The 19,552-nt window shown below is 38.9% G+C and overlaps 2 protein-coding genes and 1 long non-coding RNA gene across 7 annotated transcripts; 2 read left to right on the top strand and 1 right to left on the bottom strand.

The window, feature by feature from the left end:
• Window positions 1–3,645: 3,645 nt before the first annotated feature.
• On the top strand, window positions 3,646–7,586 carry LOC121775101 (RNA-binding protein Musashi homolog 2-like). Of its 4 annotated transcripts, XR_006045096.1 has the most exons (6): window positions 3,646–3,980; window positions 4,054–4,146; window positions 4,433–4,667; window positions 5,799–6,990; window positions 7,060–7,195; window positions 7,274–7,586. XR_006045096.1 is itself a non-coding variant. In XM_042172074.1 (5 exons), exons 3-5 carry the CDS (start codon window positions 4,446–4,448, stop codon window positions 7,071–7,073), a joined length of 1,428 nt encoding a protein of 475 aa, XP_042028008.1. In that variant the 5' UTR covers window positions 3,646–3,980; window positions 4,106–4,146; window positions 4,433–4,445; the 3' UTR covers window positions 7,074–7,586. The 4 variants fall into 4 exon arrangements, 3 of the variants coding, with proteins under 3 accessions (XP_042028008.1, XP_042028006.1, XP_042028007.1); XM_042172074.1 differs by having other exon boundaries at window positions 4,106–4,146; window positions 7,060–7,586; XM_042172072.1 differs by having other exon boundaries at window positions 7,060–7,586.
• Window positions 7,587–10,265: 2,679 nt separating this feature from the next.
• On the top strand, window positions 10,266–13,147 carry LOC121774151. The gene is made up of 3 exons (XM_042171064.1): window positions 10,266–11,715; window positions 11,873–12,907; window positions 13,024–13,147. Exons 1-3 carry the CDS (start codon window positions 11,176–11,178, stop codon window positions 13,105–13,107), a joined length of 1,659 nt encoding a protein of 552 aa, XP_042026998.1. The 5' UTR covers window positions 10,266–11,175; the 3' UTR covers window positions 13,108–13,147.
• Window positions 13,148–15,492: 2,345 nt separating this feature from the next.
• LOC121773894 lies at window positions 15,493–18,663 on the bottom strand. Of its 2 annotated transcripts, none has more exons than XR_006044875.1 (2): window positions 16,556–18,663; window positions 15,493–16,484 (listed from the first exon to the last, which is right to left on the bottom strand). It is a non-coding gene; the product is annotated as an uncharacterized LOC121773894 (long non-coding RNA). The 2 variants fall into 2 exon arrangements; XR_006044874.1 differs by having other exon boundaries at window positions 17,837–18,663.
• Between the last annotated feature and the right edge of the window lie 889 nt (window positions 18,664–19,552).

Raw genomic sequence — 19,552 nt, 5'->3', positions numbered from 1 at the left:
AAAAGAAGCGGAACCGGCAGCGGGCGCAGAAGTTGCCGCCTCCCGGAAATTGCGATTAGCACGCCCCCGGCCGTACGAACTACACAGACGACGAAACCTTCATTTTGGCCCGGTGTTGGGTAGATATATCGGAAGACCCGATTTTCGCGAACAACCAGAGGCAGGGCGCGTACTGGGAGCGCATCGTCGGCCTCTACAATGAGGCCAAGCCGCCGACCGCGTACTAGCGCAAACTTGAGCAACTCCGCAAGTACTGGGATCAAGTGAAGAAGCAAGTGAACTTGTACGCGACGGAGTTCGAGAAGTCCACGCGGGCACATGGGAGCGGCGAGAGCTTGATCGACGTGCGCGCTAAAGCGCTGTTGTCGTACCGGTCGATGTACGACGACTTTAAGCACGAGGCCATCTGGGCGCTCTTGAGGGACAAGCAAAAGTTCCAAGGTGGAATTATGCACACTGGTGCGCCGAAGAGGACGAAGACCACCGAAGCTGGTGATTACACGAGCAGCGGCAGCGGCAATCACCCGGTTGACCTCAACCGGACGTACGTGGATGAAGGGAGTTCCGTCCTCCCGGCGTCCTCCCGGTGTTAAGGCTGCGAAGGCCAAGGGGAAGGCGGCCGCGACCTCATCCTCGACCGCTGCAAACCCATCTCCGTTCCCGAAAACGCTCCCGACCCAGACGGCCACCGCGTTTGAGTCGTTGGCAACAACGTCGATGGCGATGACGTTATTGCAGACGCATAAGGCCCTCAAGAAGTGTACCGACCCCGACGAAGCCGAATATCTCCGGGCGTTAATTGATGAGCTGCGTCGGAAGTTGGGAATTGCACCGACTTAGTTGTTTTTTTTGTAAGTTGAATGGTGTAACTTTTTTTATTAATGCGTCGCCATTTGTTATTTAGACGTTTTTTATTTACTCGTTACTTGTTATTTGAAAACATTTAAATTAATTAAACAAAACAATAAAATGATGATGTGGCGCGCTTTAGGGCGCCCCACTGCAGGTGGGGGGAAGGAGGATAAAACTGATGACGTGGCGCGCCATAGGGCGCGCCTTAGGGCGCCCCACTGCTGATGCCCTAATGTTTTATTTTATGGAGTATAAATTTATAATAAGATTTAATGTATGAAGACGTAGTACATGTGGACTCAGCATCATCTTGGAAATTATGAACATTAATCAGATGAAATAAATCAGCCATCTTAATTGTATATACAGTTAATAATCGAGACGGTGATGGCTTATGATACGAGTATACCTTCGGAAATATCTCCCATATCTTTATTATTATATTATCATATCTTTTACATATAATTGTTATCTTATTCACCAAGTTAGGTTATTCGTAGGAGTATTATAAATAGAGGCTTTGTTATTCCTTTCCACCATTCAAGAAATATTAAATTATCTTATTTTCCTTTTATCGTGTTTTACTTTTTTTTGCAATCCTAAATCTTAGTTTGATCGATGAACAAAGCTCCCGCGACTACCGTTTATCGTGTTAAGGGAACTTCACCCTTAACAATTGGTGCTTTGCTTTCACCCTTAACATGATGGAGGTAATTCGGAGTATGAGATCTCAATGAAAACACCAATTGTTAAGGGTGAAGTTCCCTTAACACGATAAACGGTAGTCGCGAGAGCTTTGCCCGTCGATCAAACCAAGATTTAGGATTGCAAAAGAAAAAAAATACGATAAAAGGAAAATAAGATAATTTGATATAAAAGGAAAATAAGATAATTTGATATTTCTTGAACGATGGAAAGGAATAACAAAGTCCCTATTTATAATACTCCTACGAGTAACCTAACTTAGTGAATAAGATAACAATTATATAGAAAAGATATGATAATATAATAATAAAGATATGAGAGATATTTCCGAAGATATACTCGTATTAGCTTATCTCGATTCGATTCCCTCTGTTCTTCACACACCTCTCCCACTCTACTTTAATAAAATTTTAAAAATATATAAAACATTATACCTATTTAAAGTGGGAAATAAAGCTGACCGTCAAATTATCAAATTTCTAGTATTATATTTTTTATTACTAGTTTAAAGTACTTTTTATTTGTATTTTAAAACTAGTACTTGTTTAATTTATTTCAACAATACTTGGTGAAACTGAGCAAGTAGCATTATCTAGTGCTTATCGTAAGATGTTTTGCATATAATTAAAAATTGAGTTTTTTTTTGGTATTTTACCAACCGTATAAACTAAAGACATCTTTATTATAAAGTGAAAGAGAAAAAATCAGTATCACATAGAAACTCATAGTAAATGCGTAGTCTCGATTGTTAATTACTATAAGAAGTAGTAGTTTTTACCATTCTAAACTTTAAAGTATTATGTTAATTAGTGCAATTCACAATGTCAAATACTTGGGTTTGTTAATTAATGTTTTTTTTAATCTATAACTCACAACTTCGAATCATACTTGGAAATTGATTAATTTTTACCTTAGTAAAATTGGTTGATTTTTGCCTTTTTATCATTTTGATGATTTATTTTTCTTTTTCATTGTGAGTGACCAACTTGTCTCAAATTGAAGCATGTGACATTAGTGCCTTGCCTCCAAATGAAGCAAGCATGTCTGTTTATTTTCTAATGTCTTGCGTTACATATATTTTACTCTTTTCTCCTTTTAGTTACCCAAATAAATTTGTGTGTTATCTACATTTTCTAAACCAATGCAACTCCTAGACATCCACCATATCAATATAGTAATTCTTTGTTATGTTCAACATGATATTTCAATATTTGTTTCGATCATATCAATAAATTAGGGTGTACTCCAAGTGAACTAGGCTAGCCCTATGCAATATAAACGTCGTCTACAAGATATTAGTGTAATTAAAACTTATGATTTTGCTTTTGATCAGCCCTAGCTAACGAGAAATAACTATATATTACATCAAATATAACAGTTAGGTTAACCAAAGAAAAGAAATAATACTGCTATACTCCATCTGTCCCATTATAATTGAGGCTTATCTGTTTAAAAATAAATTAATGAAATAGTAGTAGTAGTAATAATATTTAGTGGATTAAGTTAATTGAGAACAAAGTATGTAGAATAAAATTGGAAAATGAATAATATAAACAATTGAAGAGAAAATAAAACAGGTTAACGAATGAAATAAATAATTGAAGAGATGGTAAAGTAGGGAAGAAAATAAGTACACTAATAAGAAAGATAAATGTATTGTTATGTTTTGTTATAAAAAATGATTCAACTACAATGAGATGATCTAGAAAAGAATACGACTATACTACTACTCAACTAAAGTGGGATGGAAGGCGTACTAATGATCACCCAACTTATATTCTCTCAGTGCACGAAAAATAATCTTATTTTTCATTTTAGAATACAAAAAATTTGTGCTATTAAAAATGGAAAGTTCATTTATCATACTTTACCCACTTTTATTTATGGAGTACTACTTTACTTACTTTTCTATTTTTTCGCTATTAATTTATTAATTTTTTATTAAAATTCGTATAATTTATTTATTTATTTATTTATTTATTTTTATACAGCAAATTAGTTGTTCACACGACAATTTAGCATCCACGTAAATTATATTATTATATTATAATATAAAAATAATTAGAAACAGAGTCGTCACCGCTTCCATCGTCTCGTCTCCTACATTTCTTACATCAGAGAGGATAGCCAAAGAGCTCTCTCTCTCTCTCTCCAATAGTTACCCATTTAGACACATTTTGGATGTGAAAATCGATCTCCACTGGCCACACTCTCTCTATCACAAATCAAAGAATAAATAATAGAAATAAATAAATAAATTTATATATATCATCTCTTGCAATTCTAGCAAGGACTGAATTTTACTAAACAAGAAAAAGAAAAGGAGAAGAAAAGAAGAGGGCCTTCAGCCCTCTGCTTCCCTATCCATGCCTCCTCTCAGATCTTGAATTCAATCCCTTTTTCATCTGGGCTTCGACTCTTCCGTAAATTCTCGCTCCTCATCGATCTCCCTTGCTCATTCCATCTCAAAGTTTGATTCTTTTTACTCCTTTTCAGGTGGGTTTTGGATTGCGCCTGCTTTTGGTTTTCGATCTGTTGAACACAACAGATTGCCTATTTTTTTTATCTGAATAGGTTTGCTGCTTTAAGGTATGCTTTTCTTGACTCATCTGCATTATGATTGTATTCCTTTGCTGTTAATGAATGATTCTCTATTGAGCGAGCTGCCTAATATATCGAATTTGATTGTCACATCATCTGTTTACTGATCTAGTTTCACTTGATGGTGGATCCCTCTCTCTCTTGTTCTGTTTACTGAGTTTGTTTGATTCCTTTTTTGTTGGTGATTATGGATGTATGTGCGCGTATTGATGTGTATGGATGAAGTGATGCTGTTTATTGGATTAGGATTATTGACTGTTTGATTGGAGATCAGGTAATTTGCTATAATGGAAATGGAGCCTGGGAAGCTATTCATTGGTGGGATTTCATGGGACACCAGTGAGGAGCGTTTGAGGGAGTATTTTCAGACTTTTGGTGAAGTAGTTGAAGCGGTGATCATGAAGGATCGCACCACTGGCCGTGCTCGCGGCTTTGGTTTCATTGTTTTTGCTGATGCTTCTGTTGCTGAGAAAGTTGTCAAGGAAAGGCACGTCATAGACGGAAGAACTGTAAGTTGTGTATTGCTTTGCTGTTTGTTTGCCAATGGCATTTCATAAGATCGCCAACTTATTGGTGAAGTTTCTCGTTTGTCATATACACGACGATCCAGTCAATACCATTTCATAAGATTACCAACTTATTGGCTAAGGTTTCTCGAATGTCTTAAATCCGATATGTTTATTACCAATGGCAATACATAGCAACGTTCAATTTGATACAATAACTATAGATAACAAATAAATAAACTTCTTGTTAGTGCAATATATGGCGTTTGATCACTTTTTCTTTGGATCTACGTGACTACATGTGTATGATGGCATTTTAATTGTTTTATACGGCGTTTTATTACTTTTTCTTATGATGTACGTGTTTGATGTCATTTTAATTGTTGTATGCTGTCTCATGAGCCAAGACAATGCAGATTCATAAATGACATTTCGATAGCAGTTGTGATGGGACAGAACGGGGTATGTATTTAGTAAAAAATCCTTTGGAAGAGATGGTCCGATCCGTCTTTCCAAACAAATGATTTTTTAGACTGTTTAGGACATAGGTAAAGGCTAGGAAGCAAGAAACAAGATTCGGATACATTGCTTTTATTAGGCTATGCTAGCAGGTTTTAGCCTGTTTAAACAGCAATCACACTATTTCTTAAACATATGATGGTGCTAAGAGTCTAAGACATGAAGAAAATGGATAAATTATGAGGAATTTCAGAGATTTGAAGGGACTAACATTGGAATGTGTCCTGGTATCGGGTTCTTCACAGTGCTTACATAACAAAAACTAGAAAGCGCTGCACCAGTGCTTTCATCATTTAGTTTACTTAGCTCTTCCGTTATAGAACACAATTTATTTTGTTTGTATTTAATGCAGTTCTTTGTTGCAGCATGTTTGGAAACGTATCGTGATTGGCTCTAGAGGTAGTACATGTTGTGATGCAACCAATAAAATGTACCTCGTTCGTTTACTTTTCTTGTAACCTTAGTTCAACGTTGCCAACTATTCATTTGTATTTGTAAAAATGCAATTTTACTCTCGTCTTTGCTTCGTTTTTAAAGAAATTGAGGGATTATCTTCTGTGAGTTGAATGAAAACTTGGCAGCAGATAATTTATTTTGTTATTGTTCGGTCATCAGGTGGAAGCAAAGAAGGCTATTCCGAGAGATGATCATCAAAACTTCAACAGAAACAATGCTAGCATCCATGGCAGCATCCAAGCGTCCCCCAGTCCTGTTCGTACAAAAAAGATTTTTGTAGGAGGTTTAGCATCCTCAGTCACAGAAAATGACTTCAAGAGGTACTTTGATCAATTTGGTACGATAACAGATGTTGTCGTGATGTATGACCACAATACTCAAAGGCCTAGAGGATTCGGGTTTATCACTTATGATTTGGAGGAAGCAGTGGATAAAGTCCTTTTCAAAACTTTTCATGAACTCAATGGAAAGATGGTCGAGGTTAAGCGTGCTGTTCCAAAGGAGTTATCTCCAGGACCAACGCGGAACCAACCGAGTGGCTATAACTACGGGCTGAACAGAGTGAGCACTTTCCTTAATACTTACAGTCCAGGACACAATTCTAGCTCTCCAAGTGGCTATGGAATGAGAATGGATGGTCGATTCAGTCCTGTGGCGGTAGGTCGGAGTGGATATCCCCCCTACAACACGGCTAATTTCAGCATGGGTGTGAACCCAGACCCTGGATTCGGTTTAAATGGTATGGCAAGTGCTGATTCTGGCTTTGGCTATGGGCGTGGGATGAACTCTTATTATAGTGGAAACACAGATCGTTTTGGTAGTCCCGTTCACTATGATGGGGGTGTTACTGGAAATGGCCCTATGTTGAATACCAATGGTCGAAATTTATGGGGCAACGGGAATCTCAACTATGCTTCAAACCCAATGACGTCAAATGCATTTGTTGGCTCGGGAACTGGAAATGCGGGTGGTCTTGGAAGTATTGGGGAAATCTGGGGCACCACTCCTACTTCATCCCAAGGTGGAGGAAATGCCTCCTTCAGCACTGAAAATTTCGGCTATGGAACCCGAGAAATGAATATTGGTGGTAGGGCAGGTTATGGTAGAAACAATGGCAGCACTGTTGGCACAACGTCTTCTTATTCTGCCCCAAACAACATCCGTGATGGAGGTTTGGGAAACATGTACGAGAGAGAGTCCTTTTACGCTGGTCATGCTTGGCAACCACCTTCTCCCGAGCATGATGGTTCCGACCCTTTTGGTTACGAGCTTGGTGTCGCAGCAGATGCAGCACCAAACAATTCTGTTGGTTATGTTGGAGGTTATAGCGTTAATGCTAGGACTAATAGAGGTAATAATCCAGACTTCATCTCTATACTCTCCTCTTCTTATATTATGTTAACGCGTTCGTTGAAAGCAGGGATTGCAGCCTAGGACATATTACGGTATGGATACATAAAGATTGTAGAGGCATATATACAAGTGGAACAAAAAGAGAGGATCATTGAGCCTAGAATGACATTGTTCTAGACAAGTGAAGGAGATTTTTATGTAAGGTTTGAACTCGAGCTTTCGAATATAGACTTTTTTTTTGTTTTTGGTAATTTGTTTGAGAATGTGCAATGGAGTTGCAGAATATACTCAAGAAAAAGAAAGTATACTGTGATTTAGCTGAGAAGCCTCCATTCTTTTGTGTAGACTTTTGCTATCATTTTTGTGCTGTAAGTCTCTTCTACAACACTTCGATTCGCTTGGCTAAGCCGTTACTAATATAACGTTTTCTTCTTCCCCGGGCGTCGCTTCGACTTCCATTCCTGCCCCTCTCTGTATGTGCTTTGTTTTCCTTTACTCTTCTTTTTCTTCTTTAAGTTTTTGTATCCATTTTTCTTGACAATGTGAGTTTAAGATTTTATGGAGTACTACAATATTTTGTATAGTTTAAAGTAATAATGTTATGTTTGATGTATGTAGTAAATTATCTCAATGGTATTATGGTAGCAATGTGAAATTATGTTACTACTATGTAATAGAAAAAAGTAAGATATTAGGTTTAATTAGTTAATGTGTGAGACTCATAGATGTAGCACTCTAATCTCTAGAAATATCTTGTATTTATTGTTAAAAAAAAGAAACTTAGTGCATGTACACACCTGCACTAATTGGTGGTAATGGATGATGAATACCATGTTTAGAATAATATCCTAATTCCTAACCTAATATTATAGGCAAAAACCACCAAATCTAGCATAAAGGTTTTAGTTGCGTAAGGAAGCAACACGAACAATAACTAATATTTGTTCCCTTAAAATAGGAATTTTCGGAATCACAATGCTAAATTGAAAATATGAGAGAGGAAAAAAATAATTGAAGTAGAATTAATGGATAATTAGACCTATTTTATTAGGATTGTTAATGTGTGGAAAAAAGGTTTAGAAAATAAAAAGTGAGCTAATTTTATGGGATGTGCTAAAATAGTAAAATGAGATTATCTTTTTGTGAAGGGGGAGAGTATATGAATTATTTTAACAGCATTTTGTTTTTCGTGATATGGATTTCTCCATCCTCTATTTTTATCATTCTTTAAACTTTATTCTGTTATGCTTTTTAATTTCTTTTTATTGAGTGAACTGCATAAAATAACCCTGACCTTTTCAAAAGTTTCACTCCAGACCTCTGACTAAAAAAAATATCGCCACATGCCTCTGACCTAAACCATAATCACAAATAAGGTTTTTTCGGACCAAAATGCCCTTCAGCCCTAAAAGGGCTTTATTGTCATATCACCATGGGTCTGCATTGGCGGCACTGTATCCCACCTGCCACACTGTCTGATTTGACGGGCCGCACGTCAGATGTGTCTCAGTAATGATGGTGCTACAGTGGCAGTTCAAACGACCATTCCACACGATGGCGGCCACGTATTCAGGACACCCTGTGTGAATTATGAAATAAGTTTCAAAAATTTCACATACCATTTTTTCGGCCTTCCATCGTCTACCCGCCTAAAAGTCTAACAAAATAGCAAGTTTTCCCACTCCCGCCTAAAATTATAACCATTGTGAAACCCAACAATTCTCAACATTGTTTTCATCTTCATTGTATCTGCACTCTCCCCGCTGTGAAAACTATCTTGCATGAATGGCGCCTACACGGAAGCGCGGTGAATCGTCGTCACGCCGTCGAAGCAAACCCACACCCCCGCCACCGCCACCATACCGCCGACCACCACCAGTGGTCATAGATGTGGAAGAAGAAACCTGGGATATCCGAGATCCTGACCTGGAGTTTTTCGTCCCAGAGGATGAATACAGTAAGTGAACTTTTAATACTCTGGTTGTGATTTACTCTTACAAAATCGATTTTGTGTGAATATATTTTTGCTCATCCGGATACTGATTTTGTTATTCAGGCTCCACAAATGTATTTTCGTTGTGTATTTATTTTTGAGTGATTTGTTCTGTGCGCTTATTGTCCGCCTTAATAGGGGATGCACCTGGAAGATTTTCAATTGCTTTCCATCATGGAGGTTCATTCTTCAGTATGAATGATGCGAAAAAGTATGTTGGTGGGCAATTGACGTACTTCGATCTCTGTAACATAGAAAAATTCCAGCTTATAGACCTCTCGAGCATGGTACTAAAGCTGAAGTATGATAGGAAGATTATATGTGAGTTCTATTACTGTGATCCGAAGTACAGTCATGAGTGCACAGGGGTTTTAATCGGAGGCCCGTTGTTGCCCATTGTCGAGGAAACACATCTGCAGGATTTCCTCAAAGTGGCGTCTACAACGACAAAGTTAGTTCACATCTACGTTGTGGAGATAACCCGGGCTCAAGCCATACTGAAAAAAATGAAGGATGAGGCGTAAGAGCTTCTTAATTTAAGGGCTTGTAAACCCCCCGGAGTCATCATTGAAGAGATTGAGGAAGCCACACCGAATGTGCAAAGGCAAAAGCCTATACCGAAGAGGAGGCAACGGTCTCAGTTTCAAGGGCAACGGCATGAGCCTTTAATGATTTGCTGGTATGCTAGGGATGTTGAGTTCGAGGAATATCTGACGAAAAGTTTAGAAGATGATCGTGCTCAGAGAAAGATGGCCGACGAGGTAGCCAGGCAAAATTTGGCTAAAGCATTTGAAGCCGTATCCCCTGAAGCACCGGTTTCTGAGGTTGGAGAAGTATCAATACACGACATGGAATTTGTTGCAGAAAAAATATGTCTAGTTGGCTCTGTCGGAGAAGCAGAAGTTGGAGGTGGAGACTCTCATGCACACGTACAAGAGGTATTGACATGTGTGATTTACATAATGATTTAGTACCTCGTTTGTGATTTTTATTGTCGTTTGTAATTTAGTCATGCATTTGTGATAATGCACTTTGCAGGATGTAGTTAGATCTCCACCTACTGACCATTCCAATCCGATTGTCGACGTCGCTGAACCGACGACTGAGACTGAGGATGTAGTTAGATCTCCACCTGCTGACCCTTCCAATCCGACTGTCGATGTCGCTGGACCGACGACTGAGGCTGAATCTGTAGTACACCAACCAGATTCGGCCGGGCCAGGATCATTTGCAAATGAAGATGTGTACCGACCAGTTTTGGACCGTGGTAGTCAGCCACAGCCAGACATACGGGTAGACAATGATTTCATGCCAATCATTGAGGACATTACCCATGAATTGTTCATGGCCGCCGCTGACACCGACACCCAATTGCAAGAGTCAGCTCCAGCTTCAGCTCCAGATCCAGTTCCAGACCCAGCTCCAGCTCAAGCTCCAGATGAGGCTTGTGCAGAACCCATACCCGCGGCAGGAGATGTACCCGATGTGTATTGTCCGTTGTTCGATTATGTTCCTGATGGATGTCATCTTCATAACGAGGGAATTAATGACGATGATGATGCTGATGAGGTTGACCATTTTTTCTCTTTGGCCAACATGTGTCGTGATGAACAAATGTTTACTTCATACTACGAGTCGTTATGTCAGCAACAACAAGGAAGTGCAGAGCCACACACCGAAGCACACGGCTCTGCCCAGCAGTCTGGTGAAGGCAGCGGAGGGTCTAGGAAAAAGCGAAAGTTCTCCCCTGTTGTTGAGAAAGGGAACTTGTCATATACAAACCCCCTATACGAGCCAGATGCAGTAGATGAGCTACAAGATATCCAAGATCTAGAGGACTTGGAAGGCTTGCGTAAAAAAGGTATCAAGTACACCCCCTTCAAGCTGACAAATGAGGTTCCAAATTGGAAGCCCGATGATTTCTTTAAGGATAGAGATTATTTCTATCAGGTCATTCGCCAGTACGCGATAATGACCAGACGACCTGTACACGTAGCGAAGAATGATGGCAAAAGGCTTCGTGCCATTTGTAAGGGAAAGTCATGTGAGTGGTATGTTTATGCAAGGAAGATCGAAGCCCACAACAATACTGATTTTGTGGTAGTGAATATGCAGAGAGACCATGCTCACACATGCTCTCAAGTGTTGGATCAGCGATGACTGACGTCCAAGTGGCTAGCCGAGCGATACATGGAGAAAATCAAGGCAAATCCCCACATCCCGTTGGCGGCTATACGGCAGTGTGTTGATGAGGAATTCGGACTCAAAGTTGGCAGGATGAAGGCGTACCGCGCAAGAGATAGTGCACTGGAAGACATTTTTGGCAAGGCAGGACTACAGTATCGGAGACTATTTGACTACAAAGCAGAATTGGAACGGACACACGCTGACTCTAGTGTGCATATACACTACGAGAACTTCAGGGATCCTGAAGTTGTGGGCCCGCGATTCTTGAGATTTTATTGTTGTCTTGGACCGCTGAAAAAAGGTTGGATGCGTTTTTGTCGTCCAATTATATTCTTGGATGCCTGTTTCTTGCGAGTCATGTACAGAGGGCAACTTATGACGGCTATGGGAATTGATCCAAATAACGGTTGGTGGCCTATTGCGTGGGCTGTGACGGAGGCTGAGAGCTACGAACAATGGAAATGGTTCCTCACCTATCTGGCAGATGACCTCCAAATACACGAGAATGCCCCAAGATTTGTATTCATGTCTGACCAGCAGAAGGTACGACTAATGTGATTTCATTAAAACGTGTATACTTCAAATGTGATTTCAAAGTAATAGTATTATAGTTGTGATTTGGCCTATGCAGTAGTAGTTTGAGTGTGATAAAGCGATTTTCTAGGGCTTGTACTAATTTGTTGGAAGCCACATTTGATAGGGTCTTGCAAAAGCAATCCTCGAGGATTTCCCACAGAGTGAGCATCGCTTCTGTGTACAGCACATGTACAACAACTTCAAGAAGAGATTCATTGGGGAGAATTTTAAGGAGATGCTGTGGGAGCTTGCGTCGAGTACAACCCCCGAAGAGTATGTGGAGCGAATGGATGCACTGCGGATTATATATCCCCAGGCACATCAATACCTACTCGGTGTTGCTCCTAAAGAAAAATGGGTGAAGGCTTTTTTCTCGCCGCATGTTTGTTGTGATATAATCCTGAACAATATATGTGAAACCTTTAATTCGAAGATAGCAATTGCTCGGGAGCTGGCCATTGTGACCATGCTGGAGGAGATCCGGACAAGTCAGATGGAGAGGATACAGATTAGAGGCCAATGGATCAACACATACGATCACCCACTGCCGCCCGTTATCAAAGAGATAGTGGATAAGTATTTGACGAGGGCTTCTTCTTGGAGATCAACTTGGAACGGAGAGGCTTCGTACCAAGTGTCGGGACCGTCAGGTCAGTATGTAGTCAACATGCGTGACTTTACTTGCTCTTGCAGATTATGGCAGCTGACTGGGATCCCATGCACTCACGCCATCGCAACAATCAACAAGAATGGGAAGGATGTAGCAGACTATATATCCCGCTACTATTTACGGTCCACTATGACGCTTCTGTACGAGAATGTCCTCTACCCAATCAATGGGATGGGTAATTGGCCGAAGTCTTCAGATGTTGGATTTGAACTGGCACCCCCGAGGACAAAGCGACAACGTGGACGGCCAAAGAAACTGAGGCGTGAAGAACCCCAGGTTCGTCAACATGCGAATGGATCAGAGTCTCTGAGACAAATCTATGTAGTCAGGTGTCGTCGGTGCGGACAAGATGGGCATAACCGAAGAACATGCACTAATGATCCCCGCGTAGATGCCCGAACCGAGGTTGGCCAGAGTTCACAGCCCAGTGAGACCAATACGCCAACCACGACGGACGGCGGTGACAGGCCTGCGGCGTCCAACCTGGAGGTATTTGTCTAGATCTCTTTTCATTTCATAAACATTGCAAGTAGTATTCAAGAGCAACCTTACACTTTTAGAACCCTAAAATCAAGACAATTTGAACTGTTTGTTGTTTGTTGTAGACCAATACGACTGTTCCAAGGCCTAGCACACGCCGGACCAGGACACAACCGCAGCGCTGTGGCCGTCGAGGGGATCGGGATTGAATACGCGATCTTGTCTAGTTTGGGAACCTTAAAATGGGAGAAAATGGTGTTGGTTTTTGTCGGTGTTTTGTAAACAATGGTATCTGGTATCTTGTATTTGCTACGCATGTGGTATCTTCAAGGCTTTTTTGTCAAACATTACTCAGATTTCACCTACGGTGGTTGTTATAGATCATCCACATAATGCACTTGTATTTGCTATGCATGTTATGGATCCAACATTATGACCGATTTTTTTGGGGATATGCTAAAGGAGAAGGCCCTTGTACTGCATATGTCAACTATGTACGTATGGTGGTATTTCGGAGAAAGTTTTCAACGTGGTGTGTTATTTCAACTAAAGTGTTGTACGCATTGTGGTATTTCATCATAAGATGCGTACTTCATTGGTGATTAACTAAAACTATAACTAAAACTTGAAATGTTTAGCTACAAAATTCAAATGTTTAGTATCTACCTAGGCGGGAACCCCATTCGACTGTGTGAAACTTATTGTTGGGATATACTTACATTAGAAATTCAAATGTTTAGAACCAAAATTCCCATCATATTGGAAGAAAAAAGTGTTGCCATCACATTAGAAAAATAATTACAAAGCATAAAAACAATATTACAATTTTCAGCATTCGGGGCGTTTTTTTGGTTCTAAAAATTTCTAAATGAAGACCTGCACACTCCTCGGTCTTCAAGCTCAATTTTCCCTTCAGATCTTCACATTCGTCACTTTTCAACCGGAGTTTGTCTTCAAGCTCACCATGAGCAACACTCTTGCATCGGAGCTGTTCTTCAAACCTGTCTCGTTCGAGCTTGATTCGTTGAAAGTAAGAGTCTTGGCTTGGCGATAGACCCGCATCAAACCAACGGAAGAAACGGCAATCATCGTCCTTCCAGAATGGACACCGATAGTAACGGCGGCCAGGATTGGCCGTCGTCCTTGACGTCACAAGCTCAGCCGCGACATCGTGACTACAGAGAACAACAGGTGGACGAGGCCATTCTCAATTCCAACTTGAGCCGAACGACTGCGAACTTGAAGACGACATTCAATAGCCACCTGAATTGGAAATTCAAACCCAAACAAAATGTCATTATTTATGAAATTACTTTCCACAAAAAATTGCACCCCAAAGCCGAACACACATAACCCTTAAATTGAAAATGAACTGACATAAGCCGAACACGCATCAGACGAAATAAAATGGGGGATGAATGAATTGAGGTCAGAGAATATAACATAATTTCATATCCTTAAAATGTAGAGGAAATTACAAACCTCGACCCAGCCAAACAACCAAAAACGACGAAGAAACTGAATGTCGACCTAATGTGAGAGAATGAAATGAAGTGAGAGAAATAAAGTGGGAGAAGTGAACAAGATAAATTCATTCAAACTATAATGAACACCGCAGTATGTGGAACATCACATTTGAGTTGTCACTTTTGCAGCCTATTGTCTGCAAAAGTGACCATGACTGGCAGAGTAGGCCTGCAAATTGACTGAAATTGACTGAAATTGACTGAAATGCCCTTCAAGGCATAAGGGCCTTTTAGTCCGAAAAATGGCTACAAATATCTCATTTGTGATTATGGTTTAGGTCAGAGGCATGTGGCGATATTTTTTTTAGTCAGAGGTCTGGAGTGAAACTTTTGAAAAGGTCAGGGTTATTTTATGCAGTTCACTCCTTTTTATTTCAAGATTCTTTGTTCCCACAAACTTTTATCCATAAAGATTTAGCGTAAGGCGTGAAATTGTCCTAGATATTTAAGAATCTAAAATCATGAATAAATTTTTTTTAAAGTGAGCGATCAGGATTTAATCCCTATTTAAACGGTATAATCATCAGTATCTACCAAAATACTCCCAATAAGCTATTTGAGCATTGTGTGCAATTAAGAATTATATTTGTAATATTAATTATTTAAAAATATGGAATCTTCCAGTAACTAAGAGAAGATAGATTAAAAAGACTTGTAAAAACCAAAGGGAATAAGGTTGTTGAAAATTCAATAGTAGGAGTAGTAATTTTTTCTAAATCATGTATAGTTCGAAAAGTAGGAAAACAGTATTGAAAAGTGAATCTTACTGTATTCGAAAGAGTGAAAGAAGCATCCATTTTCCATTAATCACAACAATTAGTGTAATAACAAACAGCTGAAGGACTAGAAAAGTAAATTAGGCAAACACTTGATGAAAAAACTTTCTAACACATTTCCAAGTTATTTACAGATTATGATGAGAATTGAAGAAAAATGAGCAGGAAAACATGATGAACAACAACTGCCTTTTTTAGCTTGTGCTTTGTTTTTTCTTCTTGTTTTCATCTTCAGCCTTCAAAACTTTTGGAAATAGAATATGAGAGTCTCGAGATTATGGGAAAGAGTAACTTTAGGGTCTCAAGGGAATATATCATTATTATGGTAGAGTCCTAAGTTCATAAGTCCCTAGGTACATTTAGTTCTCTAGTTGTATAAATATGAAAGTACAATGTATCTCAAACAATTCAAATCAATCACAATGTAGTCTTCAAGAGTTCTTCAGTTTTATTTTCCGCATTTTACTTTTCAACAAAAACCACCGTTTTCCCATTTCCCATCCAATCCGGATCTTTCACTTTGAGTTCTTGAGATTGCATCACTTTCCTACTTAAAATGATGTAGATCTCCTTCACCACCTTACTGTGAAGTTCGTTAAGCCACCTGCCTACGCTATCAAAAGTAAGGCGTCTGCTGATGTCATAGACAAGAAGTGCTCCGACTGCACCTCTGTAATATGCAGAGGTCACAGACCTAAACCGCTCCTGGCCGGCCGTGTCCCATATCTGTGCCTTCACTTCCTTCCCATTAATGGTCATCTTTTGGGTCTGAAATTCTACCCCAATGGTAGACTTCGAATTAGGGTGAAACTCATCTCGAGCAAGTTAGATTTACCAACCGCTGAATCACCAATCAGAACTATCTCGAAAAGGTAATCATCTGTCTGCTGTGTTTGTTGTGATTGTGGTTGTTCCTCGTCTGGATTGGCCATCTTTCCACGATCTATTCACAGCCGAAAATCCATATCTTGCTATCGCACATATATCAACAAAATCAGGATCCTTAAGATACGAACTCGAGAAGTACCAAACTACAACTAGAAACTAGACAAATGAGGACAAGGGTCCATGGAGGAAGTATTATGACGCTGGTCGCTTATTATGACGATGAGGCAGCACTCACGTCGCCAATGGAAGGAGCCTGCAATTTATATATGCATGTGAAAGATGAAGACGAACCACTTGATACTCCAACCTTCAATAGCAGCTCTTCCACAAACCACTACTGCAGGCAAATCGTAGATCTCTGTTTAGCCCTTCAGGAACAATTGAATGTCAAGGCACCTGCATCACCAGGCAAGCATTAGAAACCAAAATTTTAACAGTTTTTGGCAAAACAAAGTAGTTAAACCTACTTTCACACAGTCATTATCATTGCAGAAAAAATAACTCGAAACTCTTTCAAACACTTCATCATTTATATTGGATTCCTGTTCCGAGTGCCTCTTCAAATATGCAAAATTCCTATATTCCTCCCTCAATATAATATTTGCCTTGTGTAGTTGTGTTTTCCTCCTCTACCTTGAACTCAAACCCGCAAAGCAAAGGACTACAATTAGAAAAATAGGTGTTTCTAATTCTTCCACACATCTCTAACGAAAATTTGAATACTTAGTTTGGAGATGTACTGCCAAAAGAGAAATTTGTAATTTCCTTAATATATTAAACATCTCGTTTAAAAATGTAAAATGCTCCTTTCCTTCATGCATATTTTCCCTACTGCATCCCTACCCTTCCTTTGAAATCAAACCAGTGGAAGGTTAATATTGACAACAAACTTAACCCTTCATGAATGTTATCGACTGAAAAGACGCATGAAAGAAGCGAGTAAGTATTAACACCCATAAGTGAAATCAAAATTAATCTTGTGGCTCAAGTTCAAAGTCAGTTTTCTGATGAAACTTTTCTGGTTGACAAACTGATTAGTTATAGACAAACACCTAACTGACACTGACCACTTTAATATTGACATAAACAGACCGACTTAGTTAAAGTAAACAAGGCATACAAAGTTGCAAGAAGCTTGATTTTCACACATGATAAGCAGTGCTGTGCAATGGAATCACGCAGTAAAAGGAGGAAAGGAATTAAAAAGGCACACTCCACAAACAGAAAGGTAAAAGACCTTTACTGCCAAAAAATTGTGACACAGAAAATATAAAAACCTACTTGTCCTTGCACTTAGCCAAACAAGTTGAATTTTGGAATAGAAAAGAAAGTAGATCTTCACAATTTCTACAATATATTGCCACATTCAATAAATGATTGAAGATGCAGAATCCATCAATAACCAACTTGTATCCTAAATAGTATATGAAGCATGTTACTACTTAGTTGATAAAGCAACAGAGTAACATGAGGCGATTTGCATCGATTCACTCGAGCAAATAAGTAACTTGTTTCCACAAAAATGCAAAGGTCAACGTTTCACTTTCTCAAAAATAATTCTTGCTGGCTGGCTCTATACATAATTCTTGCAGACCACTGTTCCTTGGAGAAATAGTCATTTTCTGAAAACGGTGAGCATCGGATATTGAGTCCAGAATTGAGTTTAAAACCATCTATAGCCCTATATTTTCAACTCCCCCAAATCTATACTAATATAAAGTGACAGTTTGCTGAAAAGTCAATATTACCCTTTTTGGCGGGAAAGTGTGCAGCTATTGTGATTATCCTTTTTGTCATTTCTCAATATGCCAACATTGGACAGAAACTGCAAAATTGATTGGGCAAATATTGGTCCAATAGAGAGAAAGCTTCTCAAGGAAATTACAGATAATATAACACTAATACATGTGCTTGCTGTTAAAGGAGACCGGTGAGAAGAAGAAAAATAATAGGAATGGAGAAGAGAGAAGCCCGACGGTGCCGACTGCATCTGTGCAGACCCACCACCTCCATCTCCCTATCATGGCATTTCTAGCCGCTGCTTCGCCCATCTCCAGATTCATCCAAAGATCCAATCTTTAACAGCCGGAGAGTGATTATATCATTGCCGGCGCGGAATCGGAAGCAGCAGCGGTTGTGGCGTAAGAAAAGAGAGAGCGATGAGAGAGGAAAGAGATACAGAGAAGAGTCGGCGTCGCTCGCTAGCGACGCGGCTGTGCAGGCGGGGCAACGCGAAGGGCGGCGAGGGAGAGAGAGCCAGCGAGCGAGAGAGATAGATGGATTTGGTTTGGGAGGTGGCCGAGAGGCACGACTACAGTATTGTGCCTTGCTGCGACGCTGAGACTGATGTTAATTGGGAAGCTGGTGTGAGGGAGAGAGACGCCGACGCCGACGCCGGAGAAGAGAGAGGCGTGGGGGAGAGAGGCGTCGGCTTCTCTATTCCTTTTTTAGGGATTTCAATTGGAAGGTGAATTTGGGGAAGAATTAAAATAAAGAATGTGAATGAGGGAGAGATACGATGGGTGAAGGCGGTATAATTTGAGGGTAGCCTCATTTTATTTTGATTTGGGCTATCTATTAGGCTAAAGTAAAGTGGGCTGCAATTTTTTTTAAAAAATTGATAAGTGGGCCGAGGTGATTAATGAAAGAATGAGTTGAATTTTATTTAATTAAAATATTTAATATTTCATCCTCATAAAAATAAAGACATTTTTTATATTCGATTCAATTGAATGACCGAAAGTTTTAATTATTCTTGAGTTTAACTGAATATTAAAATAATACTACTATTTTTATACGAAGTTGTAGTATGTCATTGAAGTGTGATTGCTCTATATGTATTATATATTTTAAAGTGTTTTAGTTAATATTTATTTTAAAATTTATAGTTAATTAATTAAAATATTTTTTGAATTATCTAATATGGGTATACTGTTATTGTACGTTTCTTATTCCACTACTCTTTGATCTTACTCACACATATTTTCTTTATTTGTATATTTATTCTAATTAACTTATATTCTTTGATCCTTAGTTACACATATTTTTTTGTCACTAAATTTATTGTTTTTACTCCACTTGGATCATAAATTAAAATTGTATATAAATAATACATTCATTAAGGAGTAGTACATTTTTTTAAATCTTCACATTGCTTTGAGTTCTTCTTTTCTATATTTTTATTATATTTTGTATACATTCATTAGTGTTGAATTACTTTGATCTAATTTATTAAATTATATAATGTTTTTAAGAATCTTACTTATATATTTTTTAATACTGTTAAAATATTGAAATATATACATATGGACTATATATTAAAATAATAGTGATGAGGAAAATCGAAATCCTTTATTGCAATACTTACTTCCATATTAATAATCAAGCTAAATAACAATTCAGATATTGAAAATGGTTTGTCTCATCCTATATTTACTTAATTGAAAATTTTAATATATTTTAAA

The sequence above is a fragment of the Salvia splendens genome, chromosome 17 (genome assembly GCF_004379255.2).
Source record: "Salvia splendens isolate huo1 chromosome 17, SspV2, whole genome shotgun sequence".
Taxonomy (NCBI): Eukaryota; Viridiplantae; Streptophyta; class Magnoliopsida; order Lamiales; family Lamiaceae; genus Salvia; species Salvia splendens.
This window is presented reverse-complemented; position numbering and strand designations above follow the sequence as displayed.